The sequence below is a fragment of the Scyliorhinus torazame genome, chromosome 2 (assembly GCF_047496885.1).
Source record: "Scyliorhinus torazame isolate Kashiwa2021f chromosome 2, sScyTor2.1, whole genome shotgun sequence".
NCBI classification, from domain to species: Eukaryota; Metazoa; Chordata; class Chondrichthyes; order Carcharhiniformes; family Scyliorhinidae; genus Scyliorhinus; species Scyliorhinus torazame.
The window spans coordinates 264,527,042-264,546,552 of record NC_092708.1 but is presented as its reverse complement, the minus strand read 5'-3'; the positions used below and the strand labels follow the sequence as shown (position 1 = coordinate 264,546,552).

At 47.7% G+C, this 19,511-nt stretch overlaps 1 protein-coding gene across 3 annotated transcripts in view; it reads left to right on the top strand.

Annotated features, from left to right (window-relative positions):
• The first annotated feature begins 322 nt into the window (after positions 1–322).
• The window catches only part of LOC140398211 (calpain-3-like), a 216,282-nt gene continuing 197,093 nt past the window's right edge, over positions 323–19,511 (top strand). The window contains exons 1-2 of one of the 3 annotated variants that reach the window (XM_072486655.1): positions 323–582; positions 735–1,033. In XM_072486655.1, coding sequence (XP_072342756.1) covers positions 776–1,033 — 258 coding nt within the window. In that variant the 5' untranslated portion in view covers positions 323–582; positions 735–775. The remainder of the gene's footprint in view (positions 583–734; positions 1,034–19,511) is intronic. The other 2 variants (XM_072486601.1, XM_072486618.1) reach the window with 2 other exon arrangements.

Below are 19,511 nucleotides of genomic sequence, written 5' to 3'. Positions count from 1 at the left end.
TCTCATCCACCTCACCATTTAGCACAATTATTGATTAAATGTAAGGTTTCCTAACCAAGCCTTGCATGTGCTGAGTGGCTGCTAGTTGCTGGTATATTGTAACCACAGCACCTTGAGAAGGAGGAAGAAAATTTGAGAAAAACAGAAAAATCTTTCTCAATGAACGCAGATCTGTCTCAGTTTACATGATCCTGGGTAAGGAGCTTACAGAAACAAATTGAGTGGCCACAAGGCCCAGCCTCCCTAAGTTTATTTTTAGAGTTTAATCTTGCTGGCTTCACTTCTGCAAGGAAACCAGAACAGCTGGGAAGCCCAAGAGAGAGCGAGAGAAAGAGAGCGAGAGAGAGAAAGACAAGGATCAAGTCAGGAAGATTCAACTAATTTATTGCTCAACCATCGGAAGTTTTTGGGGATTTTTATTTTAATTATTGAACAGAAAACTGTGAGGAAGTTTTACTGTGATCATACAAAACAACCTTGAGTCTTGTGAGGAACCTGAATCCATCGCTTGTTAAAAGTCCCTGGTGCCATTCAAACGTGGTATTTAGTGGATCAGTCTATCAAATAGTTTATGCATTCTTGGTGGGTATCTGTCCTGAAAGAGACTGATTAAAATGTTTTGATTGCATTTAAAAGCTGCAAAAGCAAATAGCCAATCTATTTTCCTCTTTTATGAAACCGAATGCAATTTCCTTCCTGCTTCAGTGGTCTGTATTTTTTTCTCCTATTTATAGATTCTTTTCCTCCATTGTTGTGAAACCGTGTGATTGTCACCATGCCTCATGTCATCAACTCAGTGCAGGAATTAACCCCTGTCCAGAGCCGATCTGAACTGGCTGGCAAAGCTGCCCTGTATCCTATCATCAGTCGCAACAAGGATGTTATCTCTGTCAAGAGTGAAGTCTTCCACCAGCTGAAGGAAGAGTGTCTAAGAAAAGGTGTCTTGTTTGAAGATGAGGAATTCCCTGCCAACGACTCCTCACTTTTTTGCACCAAGGATATGCCCTTTAAGCTGGAGTGGAAAAGACCCCCAGTGAGTGACATGCTGTTTCTTACACATCATCCAGTTGTGTAGTCTGTGAGTAGCTTTGTACTTTTAGAAAAGCCTTTTAGAGGCTTTCCCATGTTGCACACTATAGTGAGTCTAGGATAAGGTATGTGCCTCATATTGGATTGCAATATTTCTCTGATGAAAGGTCGACTTTATTTTTCACTCTCTTGTTCTGTTTCTCTCAATGTATTTGAATGGTTTGCAGCATGTTTGCAGTGAAATTGGGTGCTGACTTGCATCTGCAGATTTCACTACCGATCCTGTTTTTATTGTCAGACTATTTCCCTCGATGTTTACAGGGATGCAGTGAGGATGTGGAGACCCTGCTGGTCTTAATGGATGACCCTCATTAGCATATTTTAGGACTGTCTCTAGGTGCCTGGCAGCTGGCCACATTAACAGCCTGACTGGTGGGTAGGAGTACTGGTACCGGGAGGCGCAAACTCTTCCCATGGCGAAGGGAGTACCAGCTCCAGGCAGCAATGAGGAGTAGGGAAGGCTTGGGGGGGAGGGGGGGGAGGGAAGGTTTCCTTGAGAGGCCTAGTGGGACAATTCCTTCTCCACCTGACCCAGAGGTATGTTGAAAGAGCCACTTGCTTTGGGGAGCCAGCAGCTCCTTATAGTGTCATTTATGCATGTTCATTAGGTCCCTACTTGCCTTTTGTGGGAGCCTTCTCTGTGGCTTGGTTTCTGAACTTAAAGATTGAAAGGGGCCAAAATGGGGTGGATCAGGATTGGGTGGCCCGCTTGTGATATTTTACTCTCCCCTCCAAACACTCTCCCACCTATTACGGGTTAAAATTGTTCTTTTTAAAATGAATTATGGACCACCAAACTGGGAGTAAACTCTCTCCAATAGTTTGTTGCCATTCCAGCCTCCAAAAAAATGTTTTATTTTAAATAAAGGAGTGAAAATAAATATATGATGGCAAGTAGATTCAGTTAATTTGAGATGGCAGTTGTCATTTCAATGTAATAAATATGATAAGCTGTGCTTTATCAGTAATTCAGTCTGAAAATATTTTACAAGCAGCACAGTAGCATTGTGGATAGCACAAATGCTTCACAGATCCAGGGTCCCAGGTTCGATTCCGGCTTGGGTCACTGTCTGTGCGGAGTCTGCACATCCTCCCCGTGTCTGCGTGGGTTTCCTCCGGGTGCTCCGGTTTCCTCCCACAGTCCAAAGATGTGCAGGTTAGGTGGATTGGCCATGCTAAATTGCCCATAGTGTCCAAAAGTGCCCTTAGTGTAGGGTGGGGTTACTGGGTTATGGGGATCGGGTGGAGGTGTGGACCTTGGGTAGGGTGCTCTTTCCAAGAGCCGGTGCAGACTCGATGGGTCGAATGGCCTCCTTCTGCACTGTAAATTCTATGATTCTATGATAATCTTCATATATTTTATTACACATATGTATTCTCATGGATCGTTGGGTGGTGAGGCTGAGGGTCTTATGTGAAGGGCCCTTGAATGTTCTTGATGCCCACAGAATTCTTAATCCAGCTCTGACTCTCTTAATCAACATTAGCTTGTTGCCGTCTACAAATAAACCTCCCTTAAACATTCATTCCAATGCACCATGAGGGCATTAGAAAGAAGGGGGGCAGGATTCTCCATCCCGCCGCACCAGAAAACTGGTGCAGCGCGCCCCCACCGGCAGCATGATTCTCCGTCCCACCAGCCGGCAAAAGGGGTTTCCCATTGTGGGCAGCCCCAGGTTGTCAGGAAATCCCTGGGCATGAGTGCGCTGCCAGTGCAACGGAGAATCCCACCACTGGAGAATCCAGTCCAAGATCTTGGGCAGGATTTTCTGGTCCGCCAGACGCGTTGTCCTGCACGGTGTGCCGCCGCCGGCAGAAGGATTCTCCGTGGCCACCTCAAGCTGTCCGAAAACCCGCGGGCCGCAGGATCCCGCTGACGGAGAATTCCGCTGCTGGTCTCAGAAGATTATGAATTAGAATCAGTATGGGTGGACATAAGGAATAGCAAGAGTCAGAAAATGCTGGTTGGTGTAGTTTAAAGGCCCCCTAACAACAGTTATACTGTTGGAGAGGAGAGAGCATTGAATGAGAAAATACTAGAGCTTGTAACAAGCGCAATGTAATAATGAAGGGGAACTTAATCTTCACATAGACTGGGATAATGAAATTGGCAAGAGTGGTCTAAGATGAATTTGTCGAATGATTTTGTGACAGTTTCTTGGTCCAATAAAGATTGGAATCAACTAAGAATAAAACTAAAACTATCTTAGATCTGGTTTTGTATAATGAATCAGGGCTAATTAGTAATGTCGTAGCAAAGGATCCACTGGGAAATGGTGATCCTAATTTCACTGAATTCTAGGTTAAATTTGAAAGTGACATACTCGAATAACAAACAAGAATTATAAACTTAAACAAAGCCAATCTCATCGGTATGAGGGGAGAACTGACTGAGACAAATTGGGAAAATAGACTAAAAGATATGGCTGCAAATTAAGCGGGAAACATTTAAGGAAACTATTCAAAATGTCCAACAAAAATACAATCAATAGAAAAACAAAAACAGAAGATCCATCCATGTGTCACTCAGGAAGTTAGTGATAGTATTTGATTAAAAGGAGAGGTTTACATTATTGCAAAAGGCAGGAACAGGAAACTGCATTGTAGAATCTCTTGTGTGACAATTTCCTGAAGCAATGCACTGGTATTGACAAGGGATAATGCTACCTTAGATCTAGTATTGTGTAATGAGGCTGGGTTAATTAGTAATGCCATATTAAAAGGCCCACTGGGAAATAGTGATCACAATACCATTGAATTCCATTTTAAATTTGAAAATGACAAACAAGAATCTTAAACTTAATCAAAGCCAATTACATAGGGATCAGGGGAGAGCTATTGGGGGCTCATTGGGTAAATAGTGTAAATGAACAGTGGGAAATATTTAAAGAAACAATTCAAAATGTTCAAGAAAAATTCATTCCATTGAAAAACAAAAAGTCAGCAAGGAAGAGCAAACTGTATCTCACTCAAGAGGGTAGGGACAGTATGAGAGTAAAGGAAGGTGCTCATCATGTTGCAAAGAACAGTAGCAAGCCTGAGGATTGCGAATGTTTTAGAAACCAGCATTGGACCACCAAAAATTTGATGAAAAGGGAAAAAACAGAAATTTGAAAACAGATTGTAAGAGCTGTTAGATGGCTACAATAAGTAAGTAAGTAGCTAAAATAAATGTTCATCCCTTAGAAGCAGAGACAGGAGAAATTATCATGAAGAATGATGAAATAGCAGAGGAATTGAACAAATACTTTGAATCTGTCCAAAAAAGAGAGAAAAATAAGATAATATCAGCAGAGAAAAGGTATTGGAGAAATTCAAGGGACTAAAAGCTAGGGCTCTAAAAGAGATAGCTGCAGAGATAGAAGAGGGAATTTTTCACCCCTGTTTTTGGCAGGTGGGAATGACGGTGCGGGTGGAGAATCGAGGGGGAGTTCCAAAATTAGACTCTCATGCCTGTGGGATTTCCCCTCTCGATTGTCGCCACTCTCCCACCAATGATGTAATGGGATTTGCGTCATGAAAGGTTGGGAACCCCACTGCCATGTATGACCATATACTTAGTGGGCTTCCAGCAGTATCATCCCCCCAGGTAAGGTTTCTCCCCCCCATCCACGTGATGTTAGTTGGCAGGGTTTACAACAGGTTTTGTAAAATGGGAACATGGCAAACAGTCACCACCATTGGACAGTTAAGTACAGCCCCCAGTGTAGAGAAGATCACATGCCAGGCAGTACTATGGCAGTGCCCAGGTGCAGTAATGCCAGGGGGAGTGCAGGACGGGCTTTTTTTGGGTAGGTCAGTGGGTGGGTGGGGGGTGGTTGTCAGGAGGGGTGGGGGGGTTACCTGTGTCCATGGGAACGTGGTGTTCTCTATGTCTTGGGGGGACGGGGGGAGTAGGTTCCTTGGCACCATGGGAGGATCCTTGTTTTTATTTTTATTTTTGTTAGATTGGGTGCCATTTAAAAACGGCGCCTCGATCTTTTGAAGCTCGAGGTTGCTGGCGGGGCATTTTAAAAAAACTCAATTTCATTAAATACAGTGGGAAAAATCAGCAGTGGAGCCGATAAGCGGGACTTTCGGTGGCTGCCATGGAGTGAAAGGTCGCACACAGGGCGGCTCTGGCTCGCAGGTGTTGGTTTTGGCCATTTTCATCCATGTTTCAGGCAGATTTGGCAGAAGGGTGGAGTGGAAAGTGTAGGGGAAGAAGTTCTTCCCTGGACTGGCACATTTACTGGCTATCAGAACCAGCAGAAGACAGTCTGGGACCTAGCTAAGGTGTGGGAGGAGGCTCGTGGTGCTGCACCAATTGTGAAAATGGTGGAGGGGGAAGGGTTGTCGTCAGTGGGAAAGCCCAAGATGGAGCAATTGATGAGCTTCATCAAGGAGGAATTCCGATAACAGAGGAAGGAAATGCAGACTGACTGGTCGAAGGTGATTGAGGGGGCAGTGGCACCTCTTCACGGGTCTCTGGATGTGGTGGAAAAGTGCCTCAAAGCGCAGGGGGCGACGATCTGGGAGCTGAAAAATATGGGCGGGATTCTCCCACTCGCTAGCCGGCCAATGGGGTTTCCCATTGTGGGCAGCCCCACACTGTCGGGAAATCCCCAGGTTGCCGGCGCAACAGAGAATCCCGACAGCTGAAAATCCAGCAGGTGGTGTCTGACCAAAATGACCGGATTGTGTCTTTGGAGGTGGATGTGGAGATCCTGGGAGATCTAGAACATAGAACAGTACAGCACAGTACAGGCCCTTCAGCCCACGATGTTGTGCCGACCATTTATCCTATCTAAGATCAACCTAACCTACACCCCTTCAATTTACTGCTGTCCATGTGCCTGTCTCAGAGTCACTTAAATGTCCCTAATGACTATGACTCCACCACCTCTGCTGGCAGTGCATTCCACACACCCACCACTCTGTGTAAAGAACCTACCTCTGACATCTCCCCTATACCTTCCTCCAATCACCTTAAAATTCTGTCCCCTCATGACAGCCATTTCCACCCTGGGGAAAAGTCTCTGGCTATCCACTCTATCCATGCCTCTCATCACCTTGTACACCTATGAATCTATGCAAGTCGTTGTTGGTGGAGGAGCTGGATTACAGGTCCAGACGACAGAATTTGCGGATTGTGCATCTGCCGGAAGGAGTGGAGGGAACGAGCGCCACGAATTATGTTTCGAGGATGCTGGCTAGGTTGGCAATGTAAAAATTATTCCTTTCCAGATGATTATACATCCTATCTCTTATAAACCTTTCCAATACTTTGCCCACGACAGAAGTAAGGCTCACTGGTCTATAGTTACCGGGGTTGTCTCTACTCCCCTTCTTGAACAAGGGGACAACATTTGCTATTCTCCAGCCTTCTGGCACTATTCCTGTAGACAAAGATGACTTAAAGATCAAAGTACGAAGACTTACAACACCAGGTTAAAGTCCAACAGGTTTGTTTATGAACCTCAAGCCCTTCTAGTCTAGTAGCCTGAATCTCAGTATTTTCCTTGACAACATTGTCTTTTTCCTGAGTGAATACTGACGAAAAATATTCATTTAGCACCTCTGCTATCTCCTCGGACTCCACGCACAACTTCCCACTACTGGATAGAGGATTTGCTGACTGACAGAAGGCAAAGAGTGGGGATAAAGGGGTCTTTTTCAGGATGACAACCGGTGACTAGTGGTGTGCCTCAGGGTTCTGTGCTGGGACCACAACTTTTTACAATATACATTAATGATCTGGAAGGTACTGAAGGCACTGTTGCTAAGTTTGCAGATGATACAAAGATCTGTAAAGGGACAGGTAGTATTGAGGAAGCAAGGGGGCTGCAGAAGGACTTTGACAAGCTAGGAGAGTGGGCAATGAAGTGGCAAATGAAACACAATGTGGAAAACTGTGAGGTTATGTACTTTGGAAGGAGGAATCTAGGCATAGACTATTTTCTAAATGGGAAATGCTTCAGAAAGCAGAAACACAAAGGATTTGGGTGTCCTTGTTCACGATTCTCTTAAGGTTAATGTGCAGGTTCAGTCGGCAGTTAAGAAGGCAAATGCAATGTTAACATTCATGTCAAGAGGGATAGAATACCACCATCTCGCTGATATTGAAGCGGGACAATGACCCGGAATCCTGCGGGTCATACAGGCCAATCTCCCTGATCAATATGGATGCCATGCTCCTGGCCAAGATCCTGGCGATTAGAATGGAGGACTGCGTACCGGAGGTGATTGGGGACAATCAGACAGGGTTTGTGAAAGGCAGGCAGCTGACAGCTAACTTGAGAAGATTGCTTAATGTGATCATGATGCCTCCGACGGGCAAGGAGGTAGTGGTGGCAATGGACGCTGAGAAGGCCTTCGGCCGGGTGGAGTGGGGCTATTTGTGGGAGGTGCTTGGATAGTTTGGGTTCGGGGAGGGAGTGGTTAATTGGGTCAGACTATTGTACCAAGCCCCAAAACAGGATAATGTCAGATAATTTCAGACTACATCGCGGGACCAGACAGGGGTGCCCACTCTCCCCGTTGCTGTTCTCGCTGGCCATAGAGCCGTTGGTGATTGCGAGCTGCGAAGGGGTGGAAGGGAATGACTAGGGGGGGATGGAACATAGGGTCTCTCTCTATGCGGACGACCTGCTCCTGTACGTGTCAGACCCACTGGCCGAGATGGAAAATATACTGGAAACATTGAGGAAGTTCGGCCGGTTTTCAGGGTACAAATTAAATATGGCCAAGAGTGAGATGTTTGTGGTGCAGGCAAGGGGCCAGGAGAATAGACTGAAGGAGCTGCCATTTAGGCTGGTGGAGGAAAGTATCCGGTACTTGGGGATACAGGTGGCACGAGACTGGGGCAGGTTGCATAAGTTAAATTTGAGTAGAGTGGTGGAACAAATGAAGAGGGAGTGTCAAAGATGGGATGCACACCCGCTGTCACTGGCGGGGAGGGTGCAGACTGTAAAGATGACAATCCTCCGTAGATTTCTGTTCATCTTCCAGTGCCTCCCGATCTTTATCCCACGGTCCTTCTTCAAAAGGACTGGCAAAATCATCATGAGCTTTGTCATGGCGGGAAAATCCCCGCGGGTGAAGAAGGCGATGCTTGAAAGGAGCTGCAGCGAGGGGGACTGGCATTGCCGAGTCTGATCAACTACTACTGGGCGGCTAACATAGCCATGATAAGGAAGTGGATGGTGGGTACAGGGTCTATCTGGGAGCGAGAGGAGGCGGCTTCGTGCAGGGGCATCAGTTTGGCAGCCCTGGTCACGGCTCCCCTACCGCTGTCACCGGCCAGGTACTCTACCAGCCCGGTAGTGGGGGCGGCTCTGTGGATATGGGGCCAGTGGAGGAGGCATGTAGGGGAGGTGGGTGCGTCTGTCTGGGCTCCAATATGTGATAACCATCGATTCGCCCCTGGGAACATGGATGGAGGCTTGCGAACATGGCGGTGGGCGGGGGTGGGGAGGGTGGGCGATATGTTCCTGGAGGGGAGCTTTGCGAGTTTGAGGGGCTTGGAGGAGGAATTTGGGCTGGAAAGGGGAAATAACTTTTGGTACTTACAGATGCGGGACTTTGTACACAGACAGGTCCCATCCTTCCCACGCCTCCCGCCAATAGGGATCCAGGACAGAATAGTCTCTAGAGGAGAAGGAGGAGAGGGTAGAGTCTCGGATATCTACAAGGTGCTCGTGAAGGGGGAAGAGTCCCAGGCGGAGGAACTGAAACTCAAATGGGAGGAGGAGCTTGGCGGGGAGATGGAAGATGGGCTGTGGGTGGTGGGCGGAAGCCCTGAGTAGGGTAAACTCAACCACAACATGTGCCAGGCTCGGCCTGATTAAATTTAAGGTCGTTCACCGGACCCACATGACGGTAGCTCGGATGAGCAAAGTCTTTGGGGTAGAGGACAAGTGCGCTAGATGCGCGGGAGGACCAGCGAACCATGTTCACATGTTTTGGGCATGTCCTAAGCTTAGGGAGTACTGGGAGGGATTTGCGGGGGTCATGTCCCGGGTGCTGAAAACAAGGGTGGTGATGAGTCCAAGGGTGGCAATTTTCGGGGTTTCGGAAGACCTGGGAGTCCAGGGGGAGAAAGAGGCAGATGTTCTGGCCTTTGCTTCCCTAATAGCCCGGCGGCGGATACTGCTGGCATGGAGGGACTCCAAACCCCCGAAGACCGAACTATGGATTTCGGACATGTCAAGTTTTCTGGGTATGGAAAAAATTAAGTTCGCCTTGAGGGGATCTGTACTGGGGTTCGCCCGAAGGTGGCAACCATTCATCGACTTCTTCGCAGGAGAGTGAACGTCAGCAGGGGGTGGCGGGGGGGAGGAAGAGGGGGGAGGGGGGAGATTAGAGTAGAGGAGGAGGGATAACTAGGCAGGTAGTGTCTATGGGAGAGGAGCGCGTATGTGCAGTCTGATTTGAAGTATTGGTTCTTTTTTGATGTTTTCACATTTCTGTTATCTGTAACTGTTTACAATGCCAAAAATACCTCAATAAAATTGTTTGTTAAATAAAATAAAATTGGAGAGGGTAAAGTTTGCCTTGTGAGGGTCTGTGCAAGGGTCCTTCAGGCGGTGGCAACCGTTCCTAGACTTTCTAGCGGAATGTTAGGAGGTGGTCAGCAGCAGCAGCAACCCAGGGGGGGAGGGGAGAGGGGGGGAGGAGGGTGTTTCGGGTATGTGTTTATTATTGATTCATGGGGGGATTTGTACATTGGGGGAATTCGCGATATAAGTGTATGATGTTGATCTGTGTTTTTATGTTTTTCTTTTTTCTGTTTGTTAAAAATTTGCTAAAATTTAATTTAAAAATATATTTTTTTAAAAAGAGGGCTAGAATACAAGACCAGGGATGTACTTCTGAGGCTGTATAAGGTCTGGTCAGACCCCATTTGGAGTATTGTGAGCAGTTTTGGGCCCCATATCTAAGGAAGGATGTGCTGGCCTTGGAAAGGGTCCAGAGGCGGTTCACAAGAATGATCCCTGGAATGAAGAAGTTGTTGTATGAGGAACGTTTGAGGACTTTGGGTCTGTACTCGTTGGAGTTTAGAAGGATAAGAGGAGATCTTATTGAAACGTACAAGATACTGCAAGGCCTGGATAGAGTGGACGTGGAGAGGATGTTTCCACTTGTAGGAAAAACTAGAACCAGAGGACACCATCTCAGATTAAAGGGACGATCCTTTAAAACAGAGATGAGGAGGAATTTCTTCAGCCAGAGGGTGGTGAATCTGTGGAACTCTTTGCCGCAGAAGGCGATGGAGGCCAATTCACTGAGCGTCTTTAAGACAGAGATAGATAGGTTCTTGATTAATAAGGGGATCAGGGGTTATGGGGAGAAGGCAGGAGAATGGGGGATGGGAAAATATCAGCCATGATTGAATGGCGGACCAGACACGTGGGCCAATTGGCCTAATTCTGCTCCTGTGTTTTATGGTCTTATGACTGATCTGATTGTGGCCTCAACTCTACATTCTGCCTACGCCAGATATCCTGTTAATGTTTTGACACATAGGCCTTAGAGTATTGAGGAACATAAAGTTAAAGCGTTAATTGTCTTTCACTGAAGGTGAAAATCTGACCCTTGACCAGTGATGCGTAATGGAACATAGAATTTGTTGTGGTCAAACAAGTTGAGTCAGCCTCTTATCTTTCTTTTTCTGATCATCGTGCTTACATTGTGTTAAAGCTTTTATGGTCCAGGTTGAATTCTGAAGCTGATTACACGACAACATTGTTAGGATAAACTGCTGATTTCCCCAAAAAAATACACGTCCCCCCTCCTCCCCCCTCCGGAGCAGTAAGTGTAACTGAAACAGTCTGAATTTTAAAGATCCACAAGAGAGGGAGTAAAAAAAGTTTATTAATTGCACTGATGTGTTTCTCACTAGTGTTTACTCGTGTTTACAGCGCAAAAATACAACATTTGTTTTGAGGTGGCTATGAAATGTCTTCATCCGCCATTTTAAAAATTGGTTGCTTCATTTTTACTTCAGCCCCAGAAAGGCATTTATAAGTTTGTCCTTCTCTCCCAAAGGTGCTGACTCTTCCTGGCAGTCTGAATTCTTCATAGCTGCGTTCAGGCAATATGTGCTAGAAGTTCCTTATATGTGGAGGGCATAGCAGCTGAGTCTAATTCTGTCTGTTGTCTCTACACATGCACACCAATCCCACTGGAATTTCCATCGGATCGGCTTAATTAAAGGGGGCATCTTTTTCTGTTCTACGGCATATTGTAGAGTAGAAAATGCCAGGCAACATTTGTATCATTTCTGTGCTGCATCAAATGAAAGAGATACAATGCAATAATTTTCCCAAAATTAGGCAAAGTGTCATTTTCGGCACGAAAACTGGTGCGATTCCCACTGGACCAATTGGCATGATCGGGTCTGCAAATTTAGGCACTTTGAAACAAAATTTTCCTCTTGAAAAACACCTGCCTCTAGCGCGAGCTGGTCATCTGAGCAATTCCATCAAGGGACGCTGCATTTAAACAGTTCCACAGCACTTGCTTGCATTCGAGCCAGGAGAATGGCAGCAAAGAAGCCAGATCCCCACTTTACGGAGGGGGCCTTCATCTGTATGTTTGATGCCATGGAGGAGAGAAGGTGGACCATCTACCTGCAGACTGGCAGGAGACCCTCCAACAAGATCACAAACCAGACTGGGAGATGGCGGCCGTGCCGGTGAGTGCCAGCACCCTCTACTAGAGGACGGGGGTTCTCACCCGGCAGACAGCCTGCTCACATCAGCCCCATTTGTCTCCCTGCAGGATAAGTGTGCTCACAACTGCCATGAGCAAGCAGTCTCTTTGAGGAGAGAGCACTGGAGCTCACAGGGAAGAAGCAGGAGTTCTCTGTGCTGAGAACGATGTGGGCCTGAGAGAGGAAGGCGAGGAGTCTCTACATTCTCATCCGGCGGCCCAAACTCACTTGAGTTCTGTTTGTCACAGACCTTTGCCCTAGCCATGTTTAAATAACATGTCACTTTCCTTGCAGGAACATCACCAGAGTTCGAGTGCCAACCCTTCACACCAGTTGAAAGGAGATGTTGGAGGAGGACACAGAAGATGCGTCACAGCTGTCACCCACTCCCTCCACTAGTATAAAACCACACAATGGTGGACGAATTTATCGCGCAGGCTTCTGGGTCACTTTCTGGTGAGCACCATACTGCTGCTGATGCACATCAGGTGGAGGCAGAAAGGTCCCAGGGATAAAACAGTCAGAACTCAACAGGATCCTAAGACACAGCTGTGCCCCAGCAAGGTGCCATGCCTCTGGTGTCATTCATCCCTTAGCTGCTTGAGATGCTTGAGAATTCCAGGAGGCGGTGTCAGTGACACTCCTGCGACTACAAGGCTGAATGGAGGAGTCCCACAGCCTTCTCTCGTAGGACATGATGCTGGCAATGTGAGGTCCCAAGGCCAACACCGCCAGTGTGCCAGCCACAGTGCAGAACCTGGGGCTTGACGTCAGATCCATGGTGGGAGATGTCCGAAGCATGGGTCAGTCCATGAGGTCCATGACTGAGTGCATCAGCTGCATGGTACAGGCACAGGTATGTGTCTATGAATGCCACGCCAGATGATGGCAAAACTTTTCGATCTCTGGGAATACCCTGCCCATCTGACTCCCCCCTTCCAGCGATCCCCTCAGGTTCAGCAGACAGAACAATTTGACACATACAACGCCAGTGCCACCCAAAAGCAGGTCAGAGTCCTCTCTGCCCCGGCCTTCCAGAGGACTCCTGCCAAAGGTATCGCAGGCATCCGGACATGGTAGATAGCATGCCACCTTGCCTCATATGTGCAGCGTGGGGCCACACCTAGATGTAGTGGGACGGTATGTAAGGTTAAGAAAGTGTAGGTGCATGGCGTGGGCAAGGGTGAAGTTAGGTACTATAAATCCTGTCTAATTTTGATCTGTCGCTGCATTAAATATTATTGATGCTCACGACTTTAAGGCTTCACAAGCTTATGTACCTTCTTAATGCAATGGCGTCTCTTACCATTGGGACACATCTGGCCCCGTAGGGCCTACATACCCTACAAGCTTCTGTTTCATTCACAATAGTTGGACCCACATGATGTAAGGATTCCTAGACCCTCACTACAAATCGCCCTCCCAAGCATCAGAACAGAACAGAAGCTCATCCTGGCTCTGACATGAGCCGGGGAGTCAGCATGCTGGCATTAGACAGATAGGAGTCAGACATTAAAAGAACCTCTGAGGAAATTCATAGCCCTATCTTCACTGTGATTTATCATCACTTCCTCCATTGACTGGTCAGCAGGCACTCGTGAACTACCCATAACCATCTCCCCGAATAGTCAGTGGTCATGCCCCTCGCAGAGTGGTGACAAAATCCTGAGGGGGCATTCCGTTGTCCACCCAACTAGTCCTGCTTCAGATGAAGACCAGGATTAGTGGCCAGAGGCCACAACAGCCATGGCGGGAGCTCGTAGGTAATAAAGATGCCCCAGCGTATACTGCACGCGGATCACTTTCATGGAGCTTTCCAATAGCATCTGCCGCCGGAGCGTTAACTTTCTCATGTCCTGGTGGACACAATCATGAAGCACCAAGGATATCTCTCGTCCCCTCCCCCCCTGCCTGGCCTCCAACTTTGTCCTTCTCAGCAGCCTCCTCCTTGGCGCACTCCTGCTCTTCCTCCTTGTGCGGAAACACACGCTGCACCTTCAGGTCGCGCTCTCGCAGCTCCTCACCCCATTGCAGTGCAAGGTTGTGGGAAGTGCAGCAAACAACAACAAAGCAGGAGACTCTCTGCGGGGTATACTATAAGGCTCCACGGGGCATGTCTATGCAGCAGAAACGCATGTTCAGAAGTCCAATGCAATACTCGATCACTGAGTGAGTGGCATTGTATGCCTCATTGTATCGGTTCTCCACAGTGTTCTGCGGCCTCCGCACTGGCATCATCAGCTGCGACCTGAGGGGATATTCCTGTCCCCAAGGAACCATCCCTGTAGCTTGGGATGTCCCTCAAAAAGTCCAGTCATCTGGGACTGGTCAAGGATGAAACTGTCATGCACACTCCCCGGAAAATGGGCACACACATCCATTATTCGTACCTCGTGGTCACAGACCAGCTGCAAATTTAGGGAGTGGACCACCTTCCTGTTGAAGTAGGGGACTCCCTGGTACCATGGGGTGGGAAGGGCTACTTGGGTGCTGTTAATTGCCCCTGCACCTGTGATAAACCCGCAATCTGTCCAAAACCCGTAAATCTCTCATCATGTCTGCCTGGCCCTGTTTGAAATTAATCTAGTCACTGGCCCTTGCATACAGCACATCCACTACCTCATGGATTCACTGATGGCAGGATGCCTGTAAGATGCCACCCAGGTCCCTAGTGGAGCCCTGGTATGATCCAGAAACAAATAAATTCAATGTTTCCGTGACGTTGATGGCCGCCAGGACGTGAGAAAGACCCCAGACCCGGCAATGCCCACCGGATACGGAAGACCTCGATGGTACCTGTGGACACTGCATTCTCCCTCTCCAGGGACACCGGGCCGTGGAAGAGGGGCCGACTGTCGGGGTGATGACCCCCTCGATTGCTCGCTGCGTGGACCTGTTATTAGCAAATTTTGCTGGGCCCAGTAGCACATTCACGAGCGTGGGACTGAAGTGAAAACAGTACCTCAATACAAATTTGGATAAATAAGTAAAAAGGGGGTGCTGCATAAAGCACTTAACATAGATATGGTCCACAGACTCCACAAAGCTGCAAAAGAGGCAGGCATCTTGGAAGTCCATGAACTGGTGCAATCGATGGTTGCATGGCACTGCTGCGTGCATAACCCTCCACCCAGGTCTCCAAGATTTAGGAGCAGGACGCCTTCGTAAAGGGACCTCTAGTAGGGACATCCGCTGCCGGACGGCAACAAGGTGCCAAGGTGTGTCCGGGCGATGGATGAGGGCAAGGAGGTGAAAGGTGTAGTAGCAGCCCATACAGGAAACCCCTTTGGGCAGTGCGAAAGGGCATGGAGGGCATTTCGACCCTTGTAATTGGAAGTATATTATTGAATTTTGATGACACACTTGTTAGGGACTCAAATGTCTCAGATTTATCCTCTCAGAGCCGTACTCTAATGTGCAGATTCCCGAGGTACCTGAGGCTTTGGGATTCAACCCCTTTTCCTCAGAGACCTCTGATGAGTGCCGTTTGGTACTGGTCCCACAGGGATCAGACGGAACGGCACTCATGGAGGCCCCCAGCTGCATGCCATTTGGGCAGGGTGGTGCCCTGGCACTTCTGGTGCCACCTGAGCACCTTGACAATGCAAATCTGGCACCCAGGTGACACTGCCAAGGTGCCATATTGGCAGTGCATCGGTGCCAGGCTGGTACTGCACTTCCAGCTGGCACGGGCATTGCCAGGTTGGCAGTGCCAACCTGGCATTTTTATGCGCATGTGATCAGGCCGTGGTTGCCTGGCAGGGGTGTTTGGACAGGGGCCATATTGTGTTCGGTGCCAGGGACCCTCCCATATTACATTCGGGCTGGAGGAGAGGTCAGGGATTGTTTTGGGGGTCTCGGAGATTGGGACGCCATTTAAAATGAAGTGCCAATCTCTTGCTACAATGGGGAGTTCGGAGCTCCCCATTGTAAAAAACGGGGCGATGTGCGGCTTCGGTTGTACATTCCCCATTCAGGCCCTTTATTCAACGCGAGTCGTATTGAATGGTCACTGCGAGTGAAACACGCTGCTAAACGCGCTCACGAGGAGACTTTGTTCACTTTTGGGAAGATCACACCTCCCTATATTTTGAGATTGTCTTTAAATTAAGGATAAATGAAGGGAATCATGTGACTTGATCTGCAATCTGCCTGATTGCATGCTTGGCTAATTTGATTGTTAGGGATCAAAGGAAGGCTTGGAATGTTTTACTGTGAAGGTACAAAATATTTATGCTTCGAGGCAATGGCAGCAATCTCTGATTATAACACAAGTAGACTTTGAGTCTCCCAAAATAACACAGTTATTGTTAGTATTGTGCCGGAAACAATTGTATTGTAAATGGTCCATTTCAGGTTACGGGCTTCCCTACAAGTTCATGAATATCACAAGTAGACAGCGGTTTGTTTGGATGGACTACAGCCATTTCAGAGCCAGACTGCAAGAGATAAAGGCAGCCAAACTTGCACCTGAAGTAGAGAAAATGCCGGGTGGAATTCCCCAGGTTCCCTATGGTGGGGTTCCCCATGGCACAGACGGCTCGCCATCAGCTGTAGGCGGGACCCTCTGGTCCCGGTGAAGTCGATTTACATTTCTCACCCATGCTGCTGTCAGGGACTTGTGGTGGGGCCAACTTTGACAGGACCAGATGATCCCAGTAACAAAAGGGCTGGAAACCTCCAACTGCTGACTCTGTTGGTGACCGCACAGAACATGGGTGGGAACTCTTACTCAGATTGAAGTGACTGAGTTTCTGAGAATGTATTTTTTATAAATCTAGAGTACCCAATTAATTTTTTCCAATTAAGGGGCAATTTAGCTTGGCCAATCCACCTAACCTGCACATCTTTTTTGTGTTGTGGGGGCGAAACCCACGCAAACACGGGGAGAATGTGCAAACTTCACATGGACAGTGACCCAGAGCCAGGATTGAACCTGGGACCTCAGCGCCGTGAAGCAGCAGTGCTAACCACTGCACCACGTTGCTGCCCCCTAGTTTCTGAGAATTGAATGTAATCTGGAACGTCCACCTAGCTTGGGTTAGTAGGAAGATATCTACAGTGGAACGCTCACAGTGAAAATCAGTTCTGGGATTGGAAGTTATCCAGCTGAGAAAGTAAGAAATAAGCAACCCGTTGAAGCTAGGAGCAACTGTGGACTATTTTCTATAAAGATGCAATTCCATGGAGAGTGTGCTGAGGATAAGTATAAAGGAATTATTATTATTATTGGAAAATGGAGCTTCCAATGGGTTGCTTCCTTTTTACGTTTCCAGTTAGTTAACTTCCAAGTGCAGAACTGTCTTTCCCTGCGAGTGTTACACTTCAGTTTCCTTTCGACTAGCTCAAGCTAGGCTCATGGTTTCTCAATAGTGTCTTTCATGATTTGTTACAGTAAAAACTTTTAGTCATGAAAGCTTGCAATGTCATTCATTTAGCTAATAACTGGAAGTTCAAGTGTCTTTTCAAAAGTTATCAGGCAGAACTCTACCATCCTGCCCCTGGTGGTTTTGTTGATCAGAGGAGAATCTAACGAGAGCCAAAATGTTGGAAACACTCATGTGTAAAATCACATTGCCTTTCTGATACTGGCAGGCCAGTCTTCCTTCTGGCTGGTGGCGTGAATGCCATTTGTAATCATTTGCATCTAATGAATGTTCATTAAAATAGCTGGTACTGTGTTGTAAACAATTGTATTGTAAATGGTCCATTTCAGGTTATGGGCTTCCCTGCAAGTTCATGAATATCGCAAGGAGGCATCCCGTCAGGCCTGCCAATCTTGCGATTGCCAGTGTGAAATTACGTCAGTCTAAAACCCGATTGATTAAAAAAAAAATTTAGAGTACACAATTCTTTCTTTCCAATTAAAGACCAATTTAGTGTGGTCAATTCACCTACTCTGCACATCTTTGGGTTGTGGGGGGTGAGACCCATGCACACATGGGGAGAATGTGTGAACTCCACACAGACAGTGACCCGGGGCAGGGTTCGAACCCAGGTCTTCGGTGCCATGAGGTAGCAGTGCTAACCACTGCACCACCGCGCTGCCCTAAAACCGGATTGATGAAGAATGGAATGCACAAGGTGATCCTCAGATTATAACAGACTTTGAGGCCAGTGCAACAACCTATCCGCTGTAGTACCGTGCTTCCTGATGTGATGTTCCCCACTTTGCCGGGGCAGACCAGTTCTTACCCTCCATCTCCATGCCAAGCTGGTCTTCATGGACAGCCTGACAAAGACAAGAGGTGGGGCAATGTGGAAGGAGGGTGGTGCAAGGAGTGAGGGGGGGGGAGCAGGGTGAGGGCACATGATAGCAGGCAGAGGGGCAAGGAGGTGGATGAAGAAGCCAAACAATGGAAGGCAGAGGGAAAACCGAGGGGAGGGATGCTGGACCCTGACAAGGCTGCATGAAAAGTTCACAGAAAATAGGGTCAAAGACGTGCCATATCGTTTACTGGAAGGGGGTGGATGAAAACTCCAGATACTGTGCTAGAGGTCCAGAAGGAGCATGGACATCTCGCAGGTGATGGATATAGCACGAGGTGGGGTGCGGTGGTGGTTGAATTGATGAACAGACTTCTTCTTGAGGTTGCTGGCCTTTTTCCTCTGGGTCGCTGACATCGTGCACTATCTGGTGAAGACAGGTGGGCTGGAGAGAATGATATGAGTATGCACGACTGGTATTTCAATATGGCAGCAGGACCGTCCAACCCACCAGCTGGCGGACAGGCGGACCAATCAGCTGCCAGGAGAGTAGGAGGGGACCCCGCCTGTGTCTGATTAATGAAGCCCACGTGCAGAATCTGGCGGACAATGACCCGGGGCCACGATCGAACCCTGGTCCTCGGTGCCGTGAGCAGCAGTGCTAACCATTGCACCACCGTGCCACTTCATATTGTTGCCTGCTAGGGCATGGCTCATTTACTATCTGAGAATCAGAAAGACAGAAACAGAGAGAGCTTCTTTAAGTCTATGAGAAAGGGAGGAACTTATCCAACCAAGCTGTTAATCACATCTAGCATGTGATCAGCTATTTCTCTCATTTGTACCCAGCTATTCAAATGGAAAGGAATTTTGTTTTGCTACTCACGCATTTTTAAAGTGTTTCACCTACAATGGCCTGAAATATTTGAGATTGTACACAATGATTCCCCACTTTGAATAGCTTAAATACTCTACATCAAGGGCCCTGGTTGCAGTCTGCTGGCTTCTTGATAAGAGAAAATTCTAAATTAAACATTGCAGAAGTGTTGAATTTGATAAATAATGTGACAGCTACACAGGCAATATCTATGTGTCATTGACAAATGAAGAGAATAGCAACTGCAAGGGCAGCACGGTGGCGCAGTGGTTATCATAGAATTTACAGTGCAGAAGGAAGCCATTTGGCCCATCGAGTCTGCACCGGCTCTTGGAAAGAGCATCCGACCCAAGGTCAACACCTACACCCTATCCCCATAACCCAGTAACTCCACCCAACACTAAGGGCAATTTTGGACACTAAGGGCAATTTATCATGGCCAATCCACCTAACCTGCACATCTTTGAACTGTGGGAGGAAACCGGAGCACCCGGAGGAAACTCACGCACACACGGGGAGGATGTGCAGACTCCGCACAGACAGTGACCCAAGCCGGAATTGAACCTGGGACCCTGGAGCTGTGAAGCAATTGTGCTATCCACAATGCTACCGTGCTGCCCATGATTAGCATTGCCATGGTTA